The sequence below is a fragment of the Natrix helvetica genome, assembly GCF_964273705.1.
Source record: "Natrix helvetica genome assembly, chromosome: 5".
NCBI classification, from domain to species: Eukaryota; Metazoa; Chordata; class Lepidosauria; order Squamata; family Natricidae; genus Natrix; species Natrix helvetica.
In genome coordinates this window covers 24,684,779-24,704,794 of record NC_138551.1, presented here as the reverse complement: position 1 = coordinate 24,704,794, position 20,016 = coordinate 24,684,779, and the positions used below count along the sequence as shown (strand labels likewise).

General features: G+C 42.3%; 1 protein-coding gene across 2 annotated transcripts in view; it reads right to left on the bottom strand.

Annotated features, from left to right (window-relative positions):
• Positions 1 to 20,016, bottom strand: part of PPM1L (protein phosphatase, Mg2+/Mn2+ dependent 1L) — a 217,644-nt gene that overhangs the window by 62,040 nt on the left and 135,588 nt on the right. For both annotated transcript variants that reach the window (XM_081955298.1, XM_081955297.1), the window contains exon 3: positions 169 to 339. In XM_081955298.1, coding sequence (XP_081811424.1) covers positions 169 to 339 — 171 coding nt within the window. The remainder of the gene's footprint in view (positions 1 to 168; positions 340 to 20,016) is intronic.

Here is a 20,016-nt window from a genome sequence, read left to right as displayed (position 1 = left end):
AGACATTAATGTAATAATGCTTCTGTTATATGAGAGTAATACAGAAAGGAACGTGTCGTGATGCATCATTAAATAGCTGGTTTCAAAGAATACCTAGGTAAAAATATCTGTTATGTGGAACTGAGCCACAAAAAACTGCTGCCACACTTAAGTTGTCAACCAACATACCTGCCTCATCATAGGATACAGTCAATTTTTCCAGCATTTCTCGGTCGATTGAGAGAATTTGTTGCTCCAGGATGGTTTGATAGGATAATACACTGTTCTCCTTATCTTTCTCATAATCCTGAAGATGTTGCTTTAGGACTTCTGGCAAGCGGGACTTCACATATTCTGCTGCTGACTACAGAGGAGAAAGAGGGGAGAAAGAAACCAAAGTTGACTTTTATGTGCCATATTACCTTTTGTGTCGTATATACATATACATAAATTAAGAGGTAGTTTTAGGATTTTAGCAGATATGAAATACAAGAATTTAAAAACTTGCCACAGCCCATATTAGAAGTACTTCTAGGCATTTTCTTTAGGTTATTCTTCATTTCTTTCACTGGTCAGTTTGAGAAATCAGGTTTCCACAAAGTCTAAAATGTACTGAAGCAACTCCCAACATTGAAACTTTTCTATTTTATCAACACAAAAGAGTTTGAGGTTAAAAAAAAGGGCTATAGAAAATGTGGGCCTTTCTGGAAGATCACAAAAGATGCTATGGTACATAAGGAGTGGTGAACACAAGGACATTTTTGTCACAGACTTTTCAAATGAAAATGTGTACATCAGCACACGCAACAGAGAAAAGCATTCACTAAAACTACATCTCCCTCAGTGGAAAAAAGGACTTGCAAATATCACAAAGGAAAACTGTATAAAAAAACTGGAATAATGTCATCTATCTTTTCCACACAGTTTATTAATTATGGAGGCCAATTATTTACAAATTTTAAAAACATTTATGAAAGCGAAACATAGAATCTGTCATTAGCACTGAGACTTATATACCGCTTCACAGTGCTTTTACAGTCCTCTACTAAGCGGTTTACAGAGTCAGCATATTGCGCCCAACCATCTGGGTCCTCATTTTACTCACTTCTGAAGGATGGAAGGCTGAGTCAACCTGGAGCCGGTAAGATAGAGCCTGCAGTACTGCACTCTAACCACTGCGCGACCTTGGCCATTCCTAACAGATTATGACAATTGGCCAACTGAGAGACATTCACTGCGCTGAATCATTCCTGCTACTCAAAGGAGTCCTGCCAATTTAAAAAAAGGTCTTTGACCTTGGTGACCATACATTTAGGAAGAACATAAATAAAGTTGCCAGAATGAATGACATCTGTAAGGTTTCTTCTTTTCTTCTCTACGGGATAAATACTGAAGAGGATCTAACTGCACTATTTTCAATGTACTGCTGGTGTTTTAGCAATGCTGATTGGTTTTTGAACTAATTAAGCATGTCATATCACTCTGTTTTCTGACCTTTAAAAGCCCAGTTCTGAGGACTAATACTTGCAATGCTGTGCTGCAGCTTGCAAGACCATGGGGGTAACAACGTTTAATTTTCAGAAAAAACTCCGGAAGAGGTATTTCAGGCTCATGACAACTGTGTGCTTATACTATTAGTCTAAATTCTCTGAGACGACATGCTGCTATGGCAGATGGAAAGGGAAATAAAACACTATAGGCAACTTTTGCTATATATTTTTATTATATATTCTAGTATTATAATATAAATATTACTATGTTTACTAAATATTTTGCTGTATTCTTCCTAGCAATAGAAGACGTTAGTTTGCATTATAATTTGTTGGCCCCTGAAACAGCATTATGCCACACGTTACTCTATTTTTACATTTATAACAATTTTTACATCTTTGGATCTGTTGTGAAGAATGAAACATGGACATACATATATTGCCAAAAGTATTCACTCACCCATCCAAATAATCAGAATCAGGTGTTCCAATCACTTCCATGGCCACAGGTGTATAAAATCAAGTACCTAGGCATGCAGACTGTTTTTACAAACATTTGTGAAAGAATGGGTCGCTCTCAGGAGCTCAGTGAATTCCAGTGTGGAACTGTGATAGGATGCCACCCGTGTAACAAATCCAGTCGTGAAATTTCCTCGCTCCTAAATATTCCACAGTCAACTGTCAGCAGTATTATAAGAACGTGGAAGTGTTTGGGAATGACAGCAACTCAGCCAACGAAGTAGTAGGCCACGTAAGCCTGTCCAACATCAGTGTGTGACCTCACAAATGCACTTCTGGAAGAATGGTCAAAAATTCCCATAAACACACTCCTAAACCTTATGGACAGCCTTCCCAGAAGAGTTGAAGCTGTTATAGCTGCAAAGGGTGGACTGACGTCATATTGAACCCTATGGATTAGGACTGGGATGTCACTTACAGTAAGTTCATATGCGAGTAAAGGCACGTGAGCGAATACTTTTGGCAATATAGTGTATGTTTCCTGGTCAAGTCAGGTAAGTTCCTTGCCTACTTGTGATGAAGGCAATGAATTGGTACCCTGTTTCTCCAAAAATAAGGTCTCCATGGATAATAAGCCCAATTGCGCTTTGGAGCGCATGTGCTAATATAAGCCCTCCTCCGAAAATAAGACCTTCCCAAAAATATTGCAACACAGCAGCAGCCATGAAGTGACCACACTCGCTGCCTCCTGCACCTCAAAAATAATAAGACTTCCCCGAAATAAGGCCAAACACTTATTTTGGGGGTCAAAAAAAAATAAGACCCCGTCTTATTTTTGGGGAAACACAGTATGCTTCTAAAGCATTTACTTGGTAAGACAGCACTGTACTTCAAGGCATACATGCTGCTGTCATATCTCTTGGATGAAGTAATGGACCAGTAGAGAAGGTAGCCAGTGAGAAATAATTCAATATAGCATTTAGATTAATTTCTCAATGTACAAAATGCACAAAAAGTTATATATGAGATCTCATAAAAAATATTTCCTGTAATCCAAAGATAGTTAACTGAGTTAGCCTAAGCTATCACTAAAGTGCATTCAATTTAGTCTAGAGCCAAGCTAGGTAATACATAACAAAATTATTTCCAGAAATACAATAGCCTGTAACATAACATAACAAAATTTAATACTAGATTTTTAAAATGTCATTTATTTCCAGCAGTGGAAGAAAGAAGATAGACTACATAGCTCATTTTATACGTACAGTTTTATAAAATACAGAGCCAGTTGGGTCTAACGGTTAAGGCACTGAGTTAGAAAGCAGAAGATTGTAAGTTTAAGTTCTGCCTTAGTGACTAAAGCCAGCTGGATGACCTTTAGGTCATTCACTCCCTCTCAGTGCAAACCACAACCACAACCACAACTGTCATAGAATTGTGGGGAAAATAGGAGGGGGAAAAGTATTGCATGCGTTCGCGGCCTTGAGTTATTTGTAAAAATAATAAAGGTGGGATACAAATACTGGACGCACCTCCCCTCCAAAAGAGTGTAGAAATGTTGGTGCATCTTATACACCAAATACAACCATTTTTGGCTTCCCGAAGCCCCGTCCCCCGCATCCCACTTTTGTAAAAAATGGACAAAAAATAGTCTGTTTTTCGCAAAAATTGAGGTATTCTTCCCCCCCCCCCCCAGCCCTACATAGGTGTTGTATAGCCTATAAATCCTGAAGGCACATAATTTCCTACATCTTCTAGGAAGCCACAAGATAATTTCTGAGTCTGTAACTTCTAAATTGTGGTCTATAGCCTATAAAATTCACAGTTATGGAGAAAGCCAGTTTGGTGAGGTGGCTAAGACAGCACACTAGAAAAGAGAAGTCTATAAGTTCTATTCTCACCTGAGGCATCAGCTGGGTAACTTTATGCCAGTCACTTTCTCTTAGGGATTTAGGGACCTTAGGGAGCAAAGCAGTGGTGGATTCCGGATCCCGTTGCAACTGGTACGGTTGCAACGGGGCCCGGCGTCCACTACATGAACGTGCGTAGTGCACGCATCCTTACCTCTTGTGACGCCTCCGCGAGCTTCTGCGATGCTCCAGCTGCTCAGTGGAGCATCGCGCAGGTGCTGTGCGCTGCATGTGCGGAAGCACCAAAGAGCTTAAATACAGGTAAGGAACTCGAGCAGGCAGGTGGGCCCTCCAGAGCACCATACCAGAATGGTACACGGTGCTCCGGGAAGGCACCAGTACGCTCGTACCGGGGTGTACCGCCTACAACCCACCACTAGAGCAAAGAGTATTAGTTATGTTCACCACCCTGCATTTTTAGAATAATAATAATAAAGGTGTATAAAAATAAACAAACAAATAAATAACATTTGCAAAATGCTTAAGACTATGATATGTTATTATATGCTAGAGCTGATAACCCAGTGTTGCCCGGGTATTTATTTACAGGTGGAAAATGTCCGGACAAAATGTAATTTCTAATGTTGGATTTTATCCCCTACTATAGAGAGCCCCCTTGTGGAGAACTGTGAAGCCATTACCATGGCAACTCAACTGCGCTGTACAGTAGAAGCCAGTATGCCAGTATGCCAGAACAGGCTGTATCTTAACAGAACACACACACCGAGGGGTGTTAGGGGTGTCTTACCCCCAGAGTATTTTTCTCCAGAGAGTAGGCTATCTGTGTACCAAGTTTGGTTGAAATTGCTCAAGGCGTTCCAGAGTTATGTTGGAAAACAAACACACACACACACACACACACACACACGCACGTCTGGATGCAGAAGAGATTCCTTCAATGGAAGAAATGCTGAACTATCTCTAACCTCTATAAAGTTTAAACATTTAAGCAATGAAAAAGGTTATTCTTTAATGGAACTAAGATTGTGCTGGATTGATGAAACATTGTCCCAACAATATATCAAGCCCTCAATCTATCAAAATAGAGATATCATCTGTTCAAACCAAAAGTATGTCGTTTACATCATTTACGCTATTAGAGTAATCATGTCTAGACTGGTTTGAATATTCTTGATTCTGTCTACTCTTTGGAAAAGAGGCATTGGCACAAATCCTGTTCACTGCATTTGAAATCCATTTCATTAAGATTTATTGAAGCAAGGCATTACTGTAATAATAATATTCTTACTACTACCATATGACTATGTTAATATGGCACAATATTAAAGAGAGAGTTCTCCCCAAACCCAGTCAACAGAGAATTAATCAGGGTTAGTTTTAACCCTATACAGCCAGGCTTGTGCTCGCTTAAACTAATCTTCCTCAATCAGTTTAGAAAATTAAGAGTTTATTTCTCTTTCTGCTGCTGGAAATGATGGAGTGTTGTGAACAACTGTGCAAAAACAGAAGAAAAAAAGAGGGATTTGTATATTTTCTTGACCTGTTTATTCAAGCCATGACTTGACCATGGTAGCCTCTCAGTCACTTTGGTCATGGTTGAATTTTCTAGTAGGAGAACCAGTCTGGTCTACTGGTTAAGGTACCAGACTAGAAACCAGGAAACTTGAGTTCTAGTCCTGCCTTAGCCATGAAAACTAGTTGGATGACCTTGGGCCAATCACCCTCAGCCTAACTCCCTCCGAGGATGCTGGTTGTGGGGAAAATAGGATGAAGGAGTATTAGTTATGTTTGCCACTTGAATTGGAATTGCAATTTGTCTCTTTCTGGAGACATTTAAAAGAGAAACATTGGGAACTTGATGAAAAACAATGAAGACATATTGACAGAAATAAAATAGCACATATACTCAATTTTAACATAGCATCATGGCAGCAATAGGTAAAAAGTCAACAGTAGTATTTAAACATTAATATTTGATCACTCTAATGGAAGGAAATCACATAAATTAATTTCAGATAAGATGTGTAAAGTTATCACTAGTTACAAATAAAACTAAATACAATTGAAAATATTTTTAGTAAAAAGGGGAATATGGGATTTGTAAGATGTATGTATCAGTTTCTAAATCTAATGGAACTGAGATGGCAACTTTTATTTGAAAAAGAAAAAGGAAATGTTTCCAATTCCCTCTCATATATAGTTCTAAGTTGGCAGAGTACATCATAAGGATGAATATCTGTTAATTTAATGGAAAGCTATATAAAGACCCAGCAGCCAATGTCTGCAACTCTATAAAGATTGAAGCAAATCTATAATTTACACAACTTTATATGCTGCAGAAAGTTGTAAATATATTTCTTAGTTCACAATATTTAGAGTTTTCTGGAATTTGCTAATATCCTAAATTAAGCAAAAAAATTCAATTTTTTTTCTTATTCCTAATAAATGGTTTTTACTATCTCTTGGCACCTCTAAATCACCAGTACCAGGATTACAAGACTTTAAATTCTTGGAGACCGCTTCACATTCCAGAAAAGTTTGGCAAGGAGTTTCTACTGTAAGCGGAATATTCTAATAATTTATACTGTTTTTTAGAGCAAGTAAAATATTAAGATTCAACTCCCAAATTATTCTTAGAAGTGGAGACACTTGGCTGCAAGGCAAAATGTTCTTGGTAATTTAAATTCATAGCTAAATAGGATTACTATACCATATATTGAATAATTTCTCCTGTTACATTACAGATTAAAATTTGGCAAGCTTTTTGAAAGCAGATTCTTTACAAAGCATATTTTAAACTCCTCTGGTCTAAATTATCATCATTTTATCAGTCACCCAGGGTGTTGTGTATGCATGTTTTTATCTCTCTGGCTCTTTTACCAAGTTAATTGTTTTATTGCAGAAGAAGGCACAAATAATGTGTAACACAACACTGGTAATAGTTGAGAATAAATCCCATCTAGTATATATCTATTAGGACTGATGTTGATATTCATTGATGAACAATGACACCATCTTATAGGGATTTAATCTACATTTATTTTTTTCCTAGCCTCCAAGTATTATTCAAGATTTCTACTGAGCCTCTGGCTTTGGCCTAGCATACTGATGAGATCTTATTTGAAACCTCTAGATCAGTGCTGTCAAACTCCTGGCCCACAGGCTGGATATATCAAGCGCTGGCCACCACCACACCCGGTTTACCAAAGGGGAAGAAAGTCCCGATATGTCACATGATGTTGCGAATTTTACACCCCTGTTCTAGATGGCCTTTCCCTGTGGTTTCACGTACACATCAAATAGCAGGCGACAATACTAAGTCTTAAGGGATTCCACATGGAGAATCCAGGGATTTAAAAACTTTTCCCACCGAAATCTCTGATTGGAACTACCTGTTAAGAGTTTGTTGCAGAAATCAAATCCAGAAAGTAGACACAGGTAACTGATGCAGCAGGATTCATGAACCTGTCTTTATATATAATATAACACGAGACATATATACAATACCAAGAGTGGTTCTTCCAATGTGGTAGAGAGTACAAGCAAAAACAGGGAGAGGAGAGAACAGTTTCCAGTTTCAGTTCAGAGCTCAGACTAATTTTTCAGCTTTAGCACAGATTCAGAGCTACAGAGCTAAGCCACGCCCAGGCTCCGAAGTGTTTCAGCTCCCATTGGCTGACCTTGTTACTAAGCCCTATTCCAGTTCATGAATATACTCTGACATTACTTAGAGTTTAGGTAAACTATAAACTCTTTCAGGGGAAAGTTGTATATCCAATAGCAGGTGTACTGTCTTTCAATGGTTATCAGGAAGAAATGACAAAAAATACAAGGGAAAGGAGAGAGGAGGAGCTGACGTTGCAATGACACAATGTGCGATCTTGGAGCTCCAAGATCGCAGTCAATACTTTTGCCACTGGACGGTCCTTTGGGACCTAAACCGTCCCAAAGAGTTGGTGACAGGAAAGAGTATGTCCTGATGGTCTCAGGGACATCGCAAAGTCTCTGATTGATCCAGGAAAATCTTTTTGCCGGCAACAGAAGCGCAGCCATTGAAGCTCTAAAGTTGGGACAACTCCGGAGCGGGAGGAAAACGGAAAGAAAAAGTGTGTCCATCTGGTGAAGAAATAATATTATTATAAAAGAGACTACCCCAAAAAAAATTAAAGCTAAATTAAATTTGAAAACAGAAGAGAACAAGTGGCGAAATTAAGGTACATTAGACAGTGTGTTATCCTTTTTTTAAAATTTTCTTTTATGAATGGAAACATTTTGCAAATGTTTCCTATTCTTTAAATTGAACAGATTAGTTTTTCTTCTACTACTTTTTATATTCTTTTTTTATACCTGTGGATTAAAATCTTTTTCCTTATTTTTATAATGCTGGATTGGATGGTGTTTTTTTTTTTGCTCCATTTAAGAATTTTGTTTTCTTTAAGCCTGGAATATAAAGAAGATATAAAAGGAATACAAAGAGGGCTGTAATAACAGAGGGAAAGGAAATAACACTGCCACTTGGAGGGTGGAGGCTTGGGAAGCTTGGAAATATTGTCTATTCTTTTTTCTCTTTGATCATTTGATTTTGCATTTCAAGGTTCCTCAGCTTGTTTATAGAGAGTGATAGTGAGAAGAGCATGGGTAGTTTATACGGGTGCTTTTCGGGAACTTCATTGGCAGCTGGAGTGGAGTGAAAACAAAGCCTTGTCTTGAAAGATTATAAATGAACTTGCTTTAAATTTAATAAAAAGTTTTGAATGCCAGAGTGGCAGTGTTTACAAGTTGGAAGAATGGTGCAACATGAAAAAGAAACCTTAACATTGCAAAAAATTATGTTTGAAATTCAAAAATTATTAAAAGTAACAGAGAAAATTGAGAAGAGATTGAAGAACATAGGTCCTAGAACAGTAAAATTTGATGGAAAAATTGAAGTTCATCAAATGAAGAAAGTGGAGGTCAGAGTTCTAAAAACTGAAGGAAAAAATAAACAAAGAGACAAGAAAATTGTTGATACTGACAGTGAACTGAGCGTGGTTGGAAATGGAAAGAGTGGAATATGGAAAGGGGAGATAGATGGACTGGAGCTCTACCCCAGGTCTCAAAGTATAGAAGAAAAAAAGAGAGAAGAATTGATGGAACTAATGAGAGAAATTTTGTCAGAAGCACTAGTGATAACCAAAGACAAGCTGATCGAAGAAGCAGATGGAGAGTTTTGAGCTAATTAAATGGGAAACTATAATGCTACTAAATGCATACACACAACTGAATTGTGTTGGGGATAGTTTCTGTAATCTGATATTTTCAAGATTTATTAAAATGTATTAATTTATCATTAATTTATTGCAGGCTGGATTTGATTTAAGTCAATTTGATTTAAATCATAATTTTTAAAGAGCAACTGTCATATCTGCTACTCCTCTGACCCTCTGTTGACTTACTGATAGTCCCAATGTTGCAGAATATGCAGCCTTATGCTACATAACGAAGCTCCATTTCATGCTGAATAAACTAAATTATTTACGTATCTTAAATAGAAAGGCATTTTATTAAAATAATTTTGACTTAAAAAATCAAATTTAAATTTTTAAAAATCTGATATATATTTTAAAAAAACATCAATTTTTATCCACCCGGATTTATTAAGAATAAACCTTTGGCTGGGAATTTTCCAGCAAAGATGAACATCATGAGATATTTTGCATAAACATGAACTCAAATCTATAGACACATAGAAATTCTAATTGTTTTTTTTTTAAAGAAGCAAACACACATTAAACTGAACATACAAGAAAGTAAGTTTCTAAAAGAGATACTTTTTATTATCTGACTTCCACTTGGCTAGGAAAATGGTTTCACTGAAAAGAAACATATCTTCTTAGGAAGTTTCCATTTTCATTGTCAGAGATTGTAAAATGTAACAAGTAAAAGGATTGACAACAGTTGGAAGTGTAGATGGATAAAAGAGGTAACAAATTTACTCAGTGTCATGGAACTGTCTGGCTTGCAAAGAAGTCTTGATTAGACTGACCTTTGGTTTGAGACAGAAATCTTAGGTTCATCTGACAACAATTTTAACATCCCTTTTTTATTATTCATTCCCAACTCCCAATTCATACAGCCGTATAACTGGGTATGTACAGGATGCAAGCTAAATTTTTGAGATGCAGACTATCTAATTGTCTAAAAGGACTGAATATGTATTCCTTGTAAAAGATTATGCTTCTGAAAAAATGCGCATTGTGGCAAATTATTTAGAGTGTTCTATTTTTTCAATGCTATTTATAACACAACAAACTATTAAATTTAATTCGGAAACCCCCAGATTGTTTTTTTTTTAAACACCCTGTAAGGAATGTTTTTGCTGTTGTTGTCGTCGTCCATTTCAACTCTAATTGTACAAAAACCTATGAGGAGCTCAATATAGTCTGGAGTCAAATCTGAGGCATTATAACTTGGGCTGGTGGATTAAATGACATAACCATATTAATTAAATATTTGGAAAGCAAGCACTCAAATATCTCAGAACTGCAGAGGTTCTGTAGAGGATGTGTATGATGATGACAAAGTTTACAATCTGTAGTTCAGTTCAGAGAAATGTGTCTGTAGTTCAACATATTCAAACCATATACAGTATTGGATGTACCTTGCAAAAGAATTGCTAACAAAATCATTACTGATTTTCAAAGAACAGTAATTGTTCTTAAGCCAGGGGTGTCCAAACTTGGCAACTTTAAGACTTGTGGACTTCAACTTCCAGAATTCCCCAGCCAGCAGAGCTTCTGGGAGTTGAAGTCCACAAGTCTTGGCTGGGAGTTGAAGTCCACAAGTCTTAAAGTTGCTAAGTTTGGACACCCCTGGCTTAAGCTCATAATAGAATCATTTTGGTCATCAAGTCCACATCAGGTTGGAGACTGGCCAGTACTTATTTAAAGCCATTAGAACGGATCCAGGATTTGGATCATCGGCTTTCTTCAAATTTGGGGACAACTCCCTCTCCCACAATGAAGTGTTTACAATTTCCCCAATGCAAGTGGTCACACCTACTCAGGCTGGGACAGATTCCAATTTACAGGTAGAGTGCCAATCTACAACCCCCCCCCCCTCTCCACATACAATCCTGTCAAAGCCGAAGAAACTTCTTGGATGAGAAGTGAAACGTCTTCAAAGAAAAACCAGTTGCCTCTTGAAAAAGCACCTTTGGGACTACCATGACTTGAATGGCTAAGGATCTCCAGAAAACTATCTACACCCATGGCAGTGGACAGTCTAGAAAAAAAAACCTCCCCCACTTCCTTGAAGTTCATAGACCAAAGAAATTAAAGATTCAGGTGGGAGATTTGACTTAAAAAGGCAGCTGGACCACTATAACACAGGAGACATGAAAAGAACCTTGCATCCTCAATCGCTATGGAATAAGTCTGAACATAAGCATATAGCCATGCTTGGTTGGATTTGTTTTCTGTCTTCTTCTGCTAGGCAACATCTCTGAAGCTTTAGTTTTTGAAATGAACAATGAGTCATGGCACAATTGGGATTGGCCTCCAGAAAAAGACTTCTTGGGGGCAATCACATCCCCAAAGTAGTGGGCTTGTCTCCCGCTGTCAGTGGCTCACCAAGCACCAAGATGAACTGTCCACTATTAAGCTGGGAAAATCCTCAAATTGCTGAACTATTATTCTACAGCATTGCTATAATCAACTAAGCAAAATCCCCCCCCCCCCAAAAAAGATATGATTTGTGTGGGAAGATTCGCTCTTGAAAAATCCAAACGGACTTTCGTTCTGCCAACGCTGTTCAAAGTGCTTAGAAATTCAGGTCTATGATTGCGCTAGAATAATTTCGAGTATGGAAATACTTTGAATGATGATGTAAGAATCTTCCTTTTGTTCCATTTTTGAAGATAGGGACAACGCTTATACTGTTCAGTACCTCAAAAGAGCTCTCATATTTCTCCTAGAAAATACATAAAGTATCAGTCAGAGCTGTGCCTTAAATAGTCTAAGATGCAGTTCATCTGCTTGTTGAAACTGATACTCATCTGAAGTGAATCTCTGAATGTGTTTCTATTATTTTTAGACTTCAGTTCTGACTCTCTCTTCTGAGTAATTTCCTGGTGAAATGGTGGAACACATACATTTTTTTGAAGACTGATATTCTGCTATTTCCACAAAGCTACTGGTCCCCCCCCCCCCAAGCATAACTTAAGAAGCTCTTTTCTCTATTCTTAGCACTGCTCGCTAAGCTTAATATATCTGGAGCTTTTTCTTTAATTGTACAATTCTGGACGACCTGTCTGTACCCTCCTTTGACTTGGTTCTCAGTCCATTTCTTATAAGTGCCATATTTAGTTAATCGGCTAGAAAATGTAGCAGCTATCCCTACTCCCAGATTTAAGAGCATAATCCCTGTCTAGTACACATGTAAATAAAAGAAAGAAATCACAATACAAATGTTTCAGCAGTCTTTTTGTCCACAGTCTGTATAATTAGAAAATGCGCAAGAATGTAATAAATCACTGCTGCGAGGATAAATAACACGAGTGCCCATTGGCACCAATGAGAAGTTGTGGTGGGACATCTTCCCATGTGCCCGTTAGCCTTTTTCCCCTTTTGATATGAGGAATATCCATTGCTGTGATATTATGCCACCCAGAGTCATTTGTTGACATTGAGTAGCTATAGAAAATTAAATAAATGAATGAATGAATATTGAACATGTATTTCCTTAGTTAATTTGCAGTATGTGGCTTCCCAACTACAGCAACTGAGGGCTGTCTACAAATAACACAGGTGTGTGCGTGCACACCCACCCACCCACCAACATTTCATTAATCAAAGCAAAACTTCAACTGGTGATTACAAAAAAAAATTGCAGACCACAGGAACCAGGAGCAGTACTCAGGTGAACCTGTGCTTCAACAACCCTCTAAAGCAGTGGTTCTCAACCTGTGGGAGGGGACCCCTTTGGAGGTCGAATGACCCTTTCACAGGGGTCGCCCAAGACCATCAGAAAACACATATTTTCGATGGTCTTAGGAACTGAGACACCAATTTTATGGTTGGGGGTCACCACAAGATATGGAACTGTATTAATTGGGAAGGTTGAGAACCACTGCTCTAAAGGATGCAGATTACCAGCTGTCTGCAAGGAATCTAAATCCTTCCCTTCCCCAATATCCTGTCAGAGTTGAAGAAGCTTCCTGGATAAGAAGTAAAATGTCTTCAAAAGAAAAAAAACCAGAAAGTCCAGTTGCCTCTTGAAAAAAGCACATTTGGAACAACCATGACCTGGATTGCTGAGAATCTTCCACAGACTTTTAGGTGATTACGAACTCACTACAATACCTTGTCCCAGATGAAGATACTTGACATCCAGAACACAGCACTGCGGGAAAGAATCAGATATTTATGACTTTCTAAAGACTAGTAGGTCTGGGGCATGGAGGTGAAGGAAAATTGTTTAGCAGAGCAGATGCTGCAACAGAAAAGGAACATCTCCTGGGTCCAATCAGGTGGCATTGTTTCAGGGAAGGAAAATTATTTCATAGAAAGATTAATCTTCTTAGCTTTTATTAAGATTTTTTTAAAAAAAGAAATTTGCATGCTGGAAAGTTTGTCTCATAGACATCTTTAGAAAATGAAAATGTGGATGGCTAGAATCCATTATTTTGTTTGTCCAGAAAGAAACAGAATGGGAAGAGAGGGTAATAGATAACATTTCAGGCTTTTGTGATTGACATAACCATGGTGGCAACCACTTGCTGACTAGGGAAGTGCTCCTATGGCAATCATTTTGCAAAAAGACCTCTCTGCAACAATCCTACATATGGAAGTGTCTACAACATGTCTACAAAATTCCCAATACACCAGTGGTTCAATTCAGCCTGTTCTATCTGGTTTGGGCAAACCAGTATAGGTGGCGGCGGGAGGTTCCGCATGCCCACCCAGACTTCATCATATCCCGTTTTTGATGCTCCTGCGCATGCGTGGAGGTGGCGCCAGTGGTGGGTTCCTACCGGTTCAGCTGAACCGGTAGTGGTATGTCGGTCTGGGTTGCAGAACTGGCAGTGACCCAGACTGGCCACGCCCCCGAACCAGTTCCCTAGTCGCTGCTGCCGCCAACTTTTTTTATGTCTGCGCATGAGCAGAACAATTTGCATTGAACTGTGCATGCGCATGCAGTGCACATCCAGCGGGTGCACAGAGCAAAGTGTATGCACGACTGAACCGGCAGTAACACCGGCTGAAGCCAACCCCTGGGTGGCGCGTGTGCTCACATTTGCGAACTGGTAATGAAGGTAAGTTGATTTCACCCCTGCAATACACCCACTGGATCCAGAAGTCTGAGACAGTCATGCTATGTACTCTTGAGCTATTTACTTGGGAACATTTTGGAGGAAATAAGCAGATGCTGATGTTATTCCCAAAATGCTGATGTTATTCCCAAAGCTTGGCACATAACTTGCATAATGCTTGCAACCAATTGTAACGTGTCAGTTGCTTCTTTGCAGTGCAAAGGAGTTAAAAACAACATTTTGGTTAGAAAATTATGTGTTTCCTTACATTCATTTCAAATGAACCTATTATAAAAACCTCAAAGGAGCATTCCATACTAGTTGCACAAGATAATTGCCCCAGCCCGAAAGATAATTAAATGTCCTTCAGCTACAGTCTATTTCCCACATCATACATTTTTATTTAACAACAAAAAACCTATACTGTAGTCAAACTAAAGGAGCTTAAAAATGATTTTGAATCATTGCTGCAGCCTAGTGTGCTTTTGTGCAGCAAACCAACTGCACAACTAAAAGCACAGTTCCTTCATAAATCTATTGAAGGAGAAGAAATAGATAAATTATCTACATAGAAAAGTTGGAAATAGTACATTTTTACTCATAGTAATACCTGTTTTGGACTTTTCACCATTGGTAATATGAACTTAAATAGCATCTTTAATATAAATAATAATACAAGGTGCTTTAAGATCTTCTTGGTCACAATTATTTTCAATTTACACTTTGGAAACTGAGATGGAAAGTTCAACCTAGAAAAATATCCAGGACCATTAGAGGGATACATGGAGAATATTCATGTTCAAATTTTTGAAGTTATGAAAACCTTGGATGCAGACATTGGGAGATGCTGAATCCTGACAATTCCAGGGACAATTCTAAATATATCCTTTGGGAAGAGAATACCAGAGTTCAATTATTAACATTTGTAATGTGTATTTGCACGTGTATATGTGTGGATGTGTTTGGATGCAAGACTTAGCATAGAAGAGCTGGGTACATGATTCTTCAGAAAGTCCTAAAAGTATCAATGCACACACAGGTGGTTTCGTTCATGTACAGTATATGACCATTGTCTTACCTGAAGGGTCCTTTTCAGGGCGCTGCAACGGAGAGTCCAAAGAAGGGGTTAAACACAGCCAATCTGCCCAGAACTGAATTGAAAACTTTAAGCCACGCCTCTGGTGCTGACTCTCCTCAGATTTATTCAATGAAGACGTGGAACAGTTGCGCGCTGAAACTTCAACTGGAAGTCTAATATGGAACAAGTCAAAAATAGTCCAACAACAATAACAGAAACAACAAACAACACTGTGACTTCACAAACACCAGCGGAGAATAGACCCCATGGCGGGGTGGACTCTCCGTTGCAGCGCCCTGAAAAGGACCCTTCAGGTAAGACAATGGTCATTTTCCAGGGCGCTGCTCTGGAGAGTCCAAAGAAGAGTCATGCCCAAGCTAACTGTCACTAGGGCGGGAAGGCTCAGCCATCAGGGTCGCTCCGCTGGTATGGATGCCCTGAAGAACACGCCTCCCAAAGGCCCCTTCCGCCGATGCAAAACTGTCCAGTTTGTAATTTCGGACAAATGGAGACAGAGAAGTCCAGGTGGCCGCCTTGCAGATCTCTTCAATCGGTGCCTGTGTAGACCAGGCAGCTGTGGTGGCGGCGCTTCTAGTCGAATGTGCTGTGATATTGCGAGGCACAGGAACGGACTGTAAAACATGGGCAAGCGCAATGCAGGCTCGCAGCCATCCGCCGATGGTAGATGAAGAGACCTTCTTGCCTTGAGAAGCTGGTTGAAAGGAGACGAATAGAGATTCGGATTTCCGAAAACTGGCCGTGCGCTTGATGTATCTGCGAATAGTCCTGCGCACATCCAGCATGTGCCAGCGCTTTTCCCTCGGGTGCCGAGGATGCGGACAAAAATCCGGAAGGACCACCTCCTGCGCCCGATGAAACCAGGAATTGACCTTCGGAATGAAGGAAGGGTCCAGCCTCAGGATTACTCTGTCGTTACGAATGAGACACAAGTCCTCTCTGACTGACAAGGCAGCCAGTTCCGATATGCGACGAGCAGACATGATAGCGACCAGAAAAACGGTCTTGAATGTGAGGTGTCTGAGACTGGCCGTCTTAATGGGCTCAAACGGGGCCCCGATGAGGGACCGCAACACTACATTGAGATCCCAAGATGGGTATCTGTGGACCACTGGGGGTCTCAGGTTGGTCGCTCCCCTGAGGAAACTGCGGATGGTCGGATTCCGCCCAAGAGATGCGTAGCCCTCAACTGAGAGGATGGTTGACAGGGCTGCCGCCTGGCGCCTCAGGGTGTTATGTGCCAGGCCCTTGTCCAAACCTTCCTGCAGGAAGTCCAGGATGACAGGAACCGAAGCAAGGGGCACAGACGTACCATGAGCCGTGCACCAGCTGGTGAAGGATTTCCAAGTGGCGTCGTAGATGCACGTCGTGGACTGCCGTCGTGACGCTTGGATGGTGCCAATCACCTTGTCTGACAACTTGCCTCTGCTTAGGAGATCCCTCTCAAGTGCCAGACGGCCAGCTGCAGCCACTGGGGTTCTGGATGTTGAAGGGCCCCCTGGCTGAGAGAGATGTCCTGTGGAGGAATCCGCCACGGTGGTGTGATCGAAAGACTCACCAAGTCTGCAAACCAGGTTCTCCTGGGCCAGTACGGTGCTACCAGCAGCCCCTCCGCCTCCTCTGCTAGGATCTTCCTGATGACTCTGGGAAGAAGAGGTAGCGGGGGGAAAGCGTAAAGCAGACCTTTCGGCCACGGGCCGTGCAGCGCGTTGACTCCTTCCGCCCTCGGGTCATGGAACCTTGTGAAGAACCGCGGAAGATGCACATTGGCCACGGTGGTGAACAGGTCCACCAGCGGGAGGCCGAACCTCTGGGACAGTTGCTGGAATAGCAGCGGATGTAGACGCCACTCCGAGTGGTCGACTGTGGATCTGCTCAGCCAGTCCGCCTGGGTGTTGCTCGTGCCCGAGATGTGCTCCGTCTGAAGAGAAAGGAGATACCTCTCCGCCCATCGACCCAAGAGCTCCGCCTCCTTCATCAGGGATCTGGAGCGCGTTCCCCCGTCGATTGATGTGCGCCTTGGTGGCGACATTGTCTGTCATGATGCGCACGTGGTGGCCCTGAACGGTGCTCTGGAAGCGCTTCAGCGCAAGCCTGACTGCCCTCAGCTCCAGCCAGTTGATGCTGTGAGCGGCTTCGGAAGGGGACCACCTGCCCTGTGCGAGCTGGTTGTGGCAGTGGGCCCCCCAACCGAACAGGCTGGCATCCGTTGTGATGGTGAGCCTGACTGGCTCCTTGAATGGCGACCCCTTTAACAGGGCCGGAGACAACCACCACTTTAGAGAGCGACGTACCTCTGCTGGAACTGGAATCAGTCTTGTTGAGCTGCTTTCGTTTGTTCTTTGATATGGAAGCAGGAGCCACTGAAGGGGACGGGAGTGAAGTCTCGCCCAAGGCACGATTGACAGGCACGAGATCATCTTGCCGAGGAGCTGTGAGAGCTGAACCACCTTGACTAGACGTGACTGCTGCACCTGAACGACCATCTCCCGAAGGCTGGCCACCCTTTCCGGGGACAGGGATACCGTGCACGAGGTGGTGTCGATGACGGCCCCTAGATGCTTCAGTCTGGTCGTGGGAACGAGATGACTTTTTTCCAGGTTGATGGTGAACCCGTGGTCCCGGAGCGCCTGCATGGTGTGTTCTAGGTCGCTGACAGCTTGTTGATGCGATGATGACAGAATGAGAACATCGTCTAGGTAACAGTGGAGTCTGACCGGACGTGACCGTAGAAAAGCCGCCACGGCTGCGAGAACCTTTGTGAATGTCCTGGGCGCCGATGACAGGCCGAATGGCATTGCCCGGTACTGGTAATGGAGGCCCGCGTAAGAGAACCTCAGGAACTTGCGGTGGGCTTTGCGGATAGGGATGTGGAGGTAGGCCTCTTTGAGGTCTATGGACGTTAGTATATCGCCTGGCCTGATGCACCCCAAGATGGACTGGAGGGACTGCATCTTGAACCTGTGATATGTCACGTGGTGATTGAACCTCTTTAGATCTAATATCCCCCTCCATCCTCCTGAGTTTTTGGGGACCAGAAACAGGATGGAGTAAAACCCTCTTCCTTCCTGGCCTGCTGGAACAGGTTCTATGGCCCTGATCTCCTTGAGGTGCCTTATCTCCTGTTCCATGAGGGATCTTTTGACTAACCCTGAGGGAACTGGACACCGGATGAAGTGGCGGGGAGGGGGGGACCAGAATTCTAAAGTGAGACCCATGCGGACCGTTTGAAGAACCCACTGGTCCGACGTGGTCTGCTCCCATTTGGCGTGGAACAACTGCAACCGCCCTCCTATGGGAGCTGACCTGTGATGGTCATTTATACCTCCTAAAGGGTCGGGAGCCGGAGCCCCCCCGAAATGGCCGCTTGGAGAAGGGCTGCTGGCGACCTCTGTCTCGAAAGGACTGACGGTCCTGAGACCGCTCACCCTGCTGGGGATACGCCCGATGATAGGGGGCGGAGCTGGTGGAGGGCTCATTGTTCCGAAAGGCCTGCCTCCTGTAAGAGCCAGGACCTTTACGATCAGGCTTTTTGGTGACTGATGGCATCACTTTCTTTTTGTCCTTGTTTTCCACAAGGACTGGATCAAGGACCTCACCAAACAGCTTGTCCCCTTTAAAGGGGGCAGTAACAAGCTTCCATTTGGAGCGCATATCCACATTCCAGTGCCTAAGCCACAGGAGGCGTCTGGAAGTAACATTAGACGCTAGGGCACGCGAGGCAAACTTAGCAGCATTCAGAGTGGCATCAGCAGTGTACTCTGTGGCTGCCATGATTTTATTGATATCCTGCCTGACTTTAACGTCCTTGGGAGGTATCTTCCTCAACAACTGCCTCAGCCACAGGAGAGCCGCCCTGGAGAAAAAGGAGGCTGAAGCGGAGGACTTAATGGCCCATGCAGCTGCCTGATGGGTCTTGTGACAAGCAGTTTCGGTTCTCTTGTCCTCAGCCTTGAGCCCCTCCAACAGGTCAGGAGGGAGCACAGAAGAGGAGGTAAGAGCCGCTACAGGGGGATCGATAGGAGGGAGCTTGAGCAGCTCCTCCAGGCTGGCATCCACCGTATATAGCTTCTTGTCATGGCTGCTGGGGGTAGCCATGGTAGCTGGCTGCGCCCACTGTCTTTGAACTAAATTGAGGAACATCTTGGGTACAGGAACTATTTCCTGGACCGAAATGGGTTCCTCAAAGAGATCCCCAGATAGATCATCAGGGTCTACAACCACCTGAGCTGGGGGAGTGGACCCCATGTGAGTTGAGATCTTAGCCTTATCTAAAATGGTTTTGAAATTATCCAAATTAAATAAGCCTGAAAAGGCTGGCTTTTTGGCGGGGCTTGCCTCATTCCCAGAGAATTCAGCTTCCTGCCTAGGAAGAAATTCCTCTTCTTCCTCCCAGTCTGACTCATCGGAGGCCACTGAAGAATGCAGGGACGGAGGTGGAAGGCTAGGAGTAATCTCTCTGGAATCCTCCTGGGGCTGCAAATGGTGGGTCTTGTGAGTGCGCTTGCCACCTTTTCGCATGCCTGCCTCAATGCCCTGGGAAATGGCCCTGTTAATTATTTCCTGCATTTCAGTGGATAGGTTAGGCCCTTGGTCCTCAATGGGGCGAACCCTTTGAGTGGGCCCGGGGATCGGCTGTTGAGGGGCTAAGGGCCCCATTGGAGCTGGTCCCTCATCCATATCAGAGGGACAGGCAAAGAGATCAGCCTGATCAGCCATGGAATGGCCTGGAGAAGTTGCCATGGCCAAGGAATCCCCTTCCTCTTCACTATCAGAAATGGGGCCTCCCTGGGCTGGAGGAATTTCCCTGGAGGGCTCCCCAGGAGACAC